The 7,428-nt window shown below is 37.4% G+C and overlaps 1 protein-coding gene across 3 annotated transcripts in view; it reads left to right on the plus strand.

The window, feature by feature from the left end:
• LOC149211463 (uncharacterized) overlaps positions 1–4,427 on the plus strand; it is a 318,066-nt gene extending 313,639 nt beyond the window's left edge. Inside the window, exon 9 of one of the 3 annotated variants that reach the window (XM_089391505.1) lies at positions 3,831–4,427. In XM_089391505.1, the coding sequence (XP_089247631.1) occupies positions 3,831–3,840 (10 nt within the window). In that variant the 3' untranslated portion in view covers positions 3,841–4,427. The remainder of the gene's footprint in view (positions 1–3,830) is intronic. The other 2 variants (XM_089391503.1, XM_089391504.1) reach the window with 2 other exon arrangements.
• The last annotated feature ends 3,001 nt before the right edge of the window (positions 4,428–7,428 follow it).

The following is a 7,428-nucleotide window of genomic DNA, read 5'->3' on the forward strand; positions in this document are numbered from 1 at the left end:
CCGACATCACTACCATATAACTTCTGAAAGTTAAGATCCTCGAGGTAGTCACAGGCTTGCAGTTTATCTTTCCACATTCGGAATCCAACTCCCTCTGTCTCCTACAAATGAGAGGGTCTGCACCTGTCAGACATAGGTGCCGGTATGAGAGGTCTATCATCCACAACCTTCGAGTAATGGTTTGGATTGGTTTCACTCCTAGTGAATCTTAGCTTCATCAAATAGCTATCAATCCTCTCATACTACGCCCGAGGTGTTTTGCTTTAAGCCATAGAGGGCTTTCTTCCACCTGTATACATGAGATTCCTGATCATGAATCTCAAACTCCTTGGGTTGTTCCAAACCTGTGGACCTGTTGCATGAGGGGAATGGTCCCCCTCATAAGATTTTCCTTCGGTACATTTCAGACATGTACCTTCATGCTCTTTTTGAATTCAGGCATCCCTGTCACCATCTGACTCACAGACCTCCAATGCTGTGTCAATGGACATGGTCCCCAGTGGACTTCTGGCAACTTGATACAACCCTGAACTCAAAAACATCTTAGAAAAATCTATTTTCAAACATGTACCTTTCCATCAATGAGCCACCCTGTAACCTTTGATTTCCATTGCTGAAATGGACACCAGGTTCTTCTTGCGACCAGGTACATAAAAGAGATTATGTAAATGAATCAAGTTACCCTCATTCAATTGAGGGGTCACATTCCCTACACCCTTTCCGGGATAGGTGGCATTGGCTCCAAGTATAATCCCACGATTGTTTCCATCTCTACCAAATTAGAGAGTGCACCCTTCTGGGGTTCCTTACTTTCTTTAAAGAGTCGACCATTTCCTTGATTGCCTGTGTTACCAGTCATTCCTTTGATCACTCCTTTGCATAATGGCTGAACTTATTGTAACCAAGGCATTCGCCTTTCCTTCCACCCTTAGATCCGTACTTCCCAATGAAGTGATCTTTAGGTAGGCCATCAGAAATTTCCGCTGCGCCATTCTGATAATATTCTCTACTTCGACTTCACCCTTAGTGAATTTGAAGAGGGATGAGGAACTCATTGATCCTTTTGTTCTGTCCCAACTGTCTTCGGTGATTGCTCTTTCACTCTTGCTTGGGCATTGTCTTCACCTTAGCTCTGATACCATGTTAAGTTTAGGTATGTTCTATGCTAGAGCAATTTATTTAAATTTTCACAATTAGCTCGATATCTTTTCCAGATTAGCAATCACATCAGCATTAAAGTAAACTGCAGATAGAACATAAACATAAATTGCAGAAGACAAGCCAAGACAAGAGGACACACGATGTGGCGCTAGTCAGGGACAAACCCCACAATGTGGGGAAATCCTTGATCAATTCTTCTTTTATGTTCTCCAAAGTTTAGCAGAGAAAGTGAGAGAGATAGTACATTTACAATAGAAGTCAACACTCTGACTTTTGATATCTGCAGAGATCAGTTGAAGACATATTGCTTCAACTGATTCTCTAAGGTGACTCCTTCACCTATCATGGTGCTGCATCTCGTCCATTTGTTGCACATAACTGTGTGACACCATGCTGTACTGTCACATGTGTTGAACCATGATGATTGAGCTGCTCTCATCTTCATGCTGCATCTTCCATGGTCTTATTCATCATCAAGCTGCCCATGCTCATGATCTCATTCATCATCCATTCTTGTCATGCCCACTGTGCTGCATCTTTCATCATCATGCTGCTTTGCTTTGATGAGAGGATTATACACCATGATTGTTCCTAGAGGCTAAGATTATCTTAATACCTTGAGATCATAACTGCACCTTACTATACTCTAAGATTATGATCCTGTCTCTTACCTTTGATGAGAACGACATATTGGTGCATCATTTAATACTTTAAGTCACAGCTGTACATGATGTATGTCACTATGATCTATATTCCGAGATCTTATTTTCAACGTTACATAGCACATCAAGACCGTTCTTAGATGTGCCCAGATTACATATCATGTACAACGTATATAGTTTCCATGATCTGCGTATAAAGTCCTTTATGATCTGCGTATAAAGTCCTTTATGAACAATGTATAAAGACCTTAATTAACAGCGTATAAAGAAGTCTCCATGATCTATACATAAGTATCTTTATGACCTGCGGCTAGGGCATGTTTGTACAGCTGCTTACATGTCTCTATAACTGCGTTTTACATGTCAGCTTTGACTGCGTCTGAGTGTCACCGTTGACTGCATATGAGTCTTCATGACCTGCGTAGAATCTTCATGATCTGTGTATAAGTATCATTATGTACAGCGTATATGAGTCTCCCTGATCTGCGTATTAGTGTCATCATTGACTGCATATGAGTGTATAGGGTTTTTCATGAATAACGTATAAGGTTTCCATGCACAGTGTATAGGGTTTCACCATGTATCAGGTTTCCTAAACAACATATAGAGATTCACCATGAACCGCATATAGGTTTGCATACGTGACTGTAATTTAGGGTTGTGTTTAATGCACCTTCATGACCTGCGTATATGTCTTCATTTACAGTGGATAAGGTGTCTTCATTTGCTGCGGATAGATACCTTCATGACTTGCGTATATGTCTCCATTTACAGCAGATAAGGTGTCTTCATTTGCTGCAGTGTGATACCTTCATGACCTGCGTATATGTCTCCATTTACAGCAGATAGGGTTAGGGCATCATCCGCAGCTAGGCCAACGTATTCTTTAGTGTCTCTCCTCCAAAAACCCAAGACATGGAGAGGAGGAGATCACTTCAAGAATGTGTGTCCAAATGACTTCAAGTCCTCACCTATTTATACTAAAAACATAGATGATGAATAGACATGTCTATTGGGCTTCTGAGACTACTCAAGTTGCTGGCCGACTTGACAATTTGTCTTATAACATAAATAAATTCATAACTCCATGAATACTTATCAAAATCGGATGATCTTTAGATCAATCCTACACCTCTCGATGAGAGGGATCCAATAAAAATATCAGCTGCCATAAATACGCTGACCCACATGGAGTTTGGCCCTAGTTGCCAATTTTAACATCTATGCTCTTATTTGGATAAGTCAAAGTGTTGGCTTCTGTTGTAAATATACTATCTCTCTTTCTACTGAACTATTGAAGAACATATAAAAAGAATTGATGAAGGGTTTCTCTACATTGGGGTTTGTTCCTGGCTAGCGCCACATCTTGTGTCCTCTTGTCTTGGCTTGTCTTCTGTGATTTATGTTTATGCTCTATCTGCAGTTTACTTTAACGCTGATGTGATTGCTAATCTGGAAAAGATATTGAGCCAACTGTGAAAATTGAAATAAATTGCTCTAAGCATAGAACATACCTAAAATTAACAGAAAAGCTCTTCTAGGCCCACGGCTAGGCCTAAAGGCTAGTTTGAGCCTGCAAAATTCCTTCAAGCTGAATCTTAGGCCTGCAAAACCAATGGTTAGCTCACAAAACCCAAATATTCAAGCCCTAATAGATCAAAAAATCAATGACAATGAAAGGACACTTGAAAAACCCTTGCAAATTTGATTTAAGGCCTGCAAACAAGGTTAGATTCAAAATAGACCATATGCAACAAGTGAAAACCACCACCAACCCTTGCGGGTAGGCCTAATAAGCATTTTTAAATCACCGTTTCTCTTCATGAAATCGCACAATTATAGTTTTTCTAAAACATGTGAAAGAAGATTAATTTATTACTTATTGGGTTCACAAATTCAACCAAGAACTTAATTTTCAAATCTTAAATGCTAAAACTGCTTACGTTATTTCGTATGTTCATGTTACATTTTTCCAAAATCTTACAAGTTTATGTTGTACTGTTCCAGCATGTATTGAGGATGTACGAAAATGAAAGATACAGGAAAGTGACTTCGAAGGTGCTAGTGAGCTGACTCAGTGCATTTACACCGCGACTTTTATGTTCGTGCGTATTATTGGCAACTAATATGGCTTTTACGTAAACAGCATATAACTTTTCTTCTTAGGATTTGAATCTTTTAAGCAATTTGCTTTCTCTTCATATAACAGTAATTTGATAAAGGACCAAGATCTATTAAACTTCGTATTTTGTTTTCTGAATGTTGCTATCTCTGTTGTTATTTGAGCAAGTTTAAGTTGCTTAGACCTATAATACGGTCTTGGCATAGACATGGAACATTCAACCTTGATCGTTGTGCCTTTTAATTAAACACACTTTTTTCCCGAACTGTAAATATCGGGAACCAACTAATAAGGCAACTGTTCAGTAGTGAGTAGTGAGATTGACAGAATATAAAACTGTATACAAGGGTTCTATTCTTGTTGTGGTCTGCCCCATCTGAATGGCATTTTCTAAAAATATACGAGGTAATATGTAAGTCCTGGTGAAATTTAAATAAATACCTCAAACTTGGAACGAAAGCTAAAAGAAATCCATCTTATACAGTGCAGCCCAACCTTGAAGTGTATTTCTCAAAATGACTTCACAAAAATTGAGAACTAATACGAATAGCGAATAAACAAACATATTTATTCTAGCTGATAGGGAGTAACTGTCTGTGTAGTACATACCAAACGAAGACACCTTGTGGATGATAATTCAAGTTTAGGTTTGTCCTTAAGCAAGAAAAAATAATGTATTATGTGCGACACTCTTCTTGTATTTGTGTGTTTTGAAGAAACTGTTGAAAAAATTCAATCTCTTGTATATTTTTTAATGCTAGTTTCAAGCAGCAAAGCATAGTTTCTTCTAGCTACCGAAGATAGTTGTGAATGCATACCACATAAACAACTTGTAAATAATGTCTGAGATATGAGGAAAAGTATAGATGAGAGGAAAGAAGCTTCTGACATGTTTTGATTAAATAATAATTGAAGTTTAAATGTGTCCCTTAATGTAAAAATATTCATGTATTGTATGTGACGCTCTTCTAGTATGTACTTGTAATTTCTGAAAGCTTTGTCAAATATTCTAATATTCTATATGTGGAATGAGATATTATGTCAATTTATTGCGATCATGGTTTTTCATTTTGTTTGGCTTATTCAAAACATTAATAGATTACCTAAGTAGTATTTTTGGTCATTGCTATGGAGAAAAACTTGTGTGCGGACAGGTAGGCGCTCTCTCGAGTTTGCCTCGAACTCAAGGCGGAGTGAGGGAAAACACTGCAGAAATATAAAAGCTTCGAGTAGATAATCAATTAAAGCATGCAAAGAACAAGAAAGTGATTAGTGGTGTACCTTTTTACCGATGGTTGTCCTTTGCTGACACAGCTCCTGAGATCTATCCTCCAACTCCCACGACTCACTTCCTGCACACAAAGAGATGACAAACACTTCCAAATATTTGCAAGCAACCAATTGTTGGCAACAAGAATTCCCCAAACTACTTTATATTATCAAATGAACATTAGCATATATGTGAATAGCTGAAAATGGAAAAATGAACGTACCATGCGTGAAATGAACAAGAATCAATGGAGGAAAACCATATAGATCCATTATATATTACTTGAGATGAACAATACAATACATGTATCAAAGTTACCTCAACCAAGAAGAGGTCTCCTCGGGCTCCTTGTCTTTGTTCTTCCTTGAGACTCTTTCTAAATTCCAATGGCATAAACTTACCATATTTCTTCCATTTTAATTCCTTTGGTATGGCCTTCATTATAAGATGGAGGATGGGCTATTTTGAGATTAAAGGATGAGCTTGAAAACTTGAATGACTTAGACTAAGTTGGAGTTGGAAGGTCGGTGCATGGTGATGCATACGAGGCGTGATTCTAATCTTGCATAGATTCTCTTCAGGATTATCAATTATGAAGGTTGAAAGGACGGTTGCAGCGTAGAAGTGGTGCACCCCGCAACCGTCGTGTGGTGCGAGTGGTTCAGTCTGCAATTGATCGCACTCTATTTTGAAGGGTGGGCATGATTGTGCTCAAAATTCAATTTGTCCAAGGGGATAGTTGTGGTAGTTGTGGTGTTTCAATGACTTTTTGAGTGGATCCTCCAAGGCTCATTGGGGTGGGGTGGCTTTTAAGGCTAACAAGCATGTTGCATTCATTTAAATGCAACCATGTTGTAACATATTGCTTATCAATTTAAAATATAAGGAAGATACATAAGTTATTTGATATGGATAAAACAACATATTATAATAGTTCAAAGCACAATGGATTCAAATAAGAACAAGTTAATTTTCTAGTTTTGCTGATTTGTTTGTCAAATGTCAAAAAGAATTGCCGTCTTTCAAAGTTATTAATATTAAGGAGTTTATATTAAGCACCTTGATTTAACAAGAGAAGCATTAGAAATATATCTTGTAGTTGGCAATATTTTTTTTTTGAAAAAACATCCTATATTTACAAAAAAATTATTGAAAGACATCAACACAACAATGAAAGGATGTATACAATGAACTTTATATCCTCTTCCAAGGAACTACTAATGTTGAAATAAAGTCTAAATAAGCCACAAAATTTGAAACTTGAAATTTTTATTGACAAAGAATCCTTGGCCAATAGTTGGCCACATACTTGATCATGCTAGGTAGCACAAAATGTGGATAGTGAGCTAACCTTAATCTCAAAACAAACTTACATAGAAGTTTCTAGATGGTAAACAAAGAAAAAACCCTCACAAATCCCAATGGAGGAGGAATAAACTAGATAGTTGTAGTCACCAAATATCATTGCTGACAAACGGAGCTAATCGTAAAAGAGGACCAAACAATGGTCTTCAATGAATACCCAACAATACTTGTCAAATTGACACTCCCAAAAAATATGTTTCACCATCTTAAAGTAGTGACAAACAAGACAGTAAAAAATTCACACTCTATGATCATCTAGGTTTAGAGGGGATTCTTTGGTAGATAACAAGCCAAGGAAAAACCCACAACTTAGAAGAAAATTGAATGGACCAAACGTTGTGCCTCAAAACTAGAAGGCTCATAATTAATGACACTGCTCATCAATGCCATGTATGTAGGAAACTTTTTCAAAGGGTTGCTCTCCCTAAATGTGCTCTTATGAGCCCCAACATACTCTCAAGCATCCCTCAATGTCTGTGAAACATCAAGGTTTTTGATAGCACTAGAAGAGCCTAATGTCTCCTTCTGCTCACTTGAAGATTATCATCCTAAAATGGAAACTATTGGTGCCTTTAGTGACCCTAACTCAACCTTCAAAACTTCCTGCTCATCCTCTATCACTAAAACGAGATCATGTGACTTCTTTGATGTAAAATCTTTTGTTAGTTTTTGGATATGGTAGCAGTGGACAAATGTTCTAGTCTCGGATTGTGTCTAAGAGGTTAAGGAATAGGAGATCTCTAAAACCTAAAAAACGTTTCGTGAGAAAAGACTTGTAGACGCCTTAATTAAATTAATTGGCGATAATTAAAATATTTCCTAAGTCTGACTTAGGAAAAGTGGTTAAT

The sequence above is a fragment of the Pinus tabuliformis genome, chromosome 1_1 (assembly GCF_031772625.1).
Source record: "Pinus tabuliformis cultivar Carrire ecotype Pingquan chromosome 1_1, CPIR1, whole genome shotgun sequence".
Lineage (NCBI taxonomy): Eukaryota > Viridiplantae > Streptophyta > Pinopsida > Pinales > Pinaceae > Pinus > Pinus tabuliformis.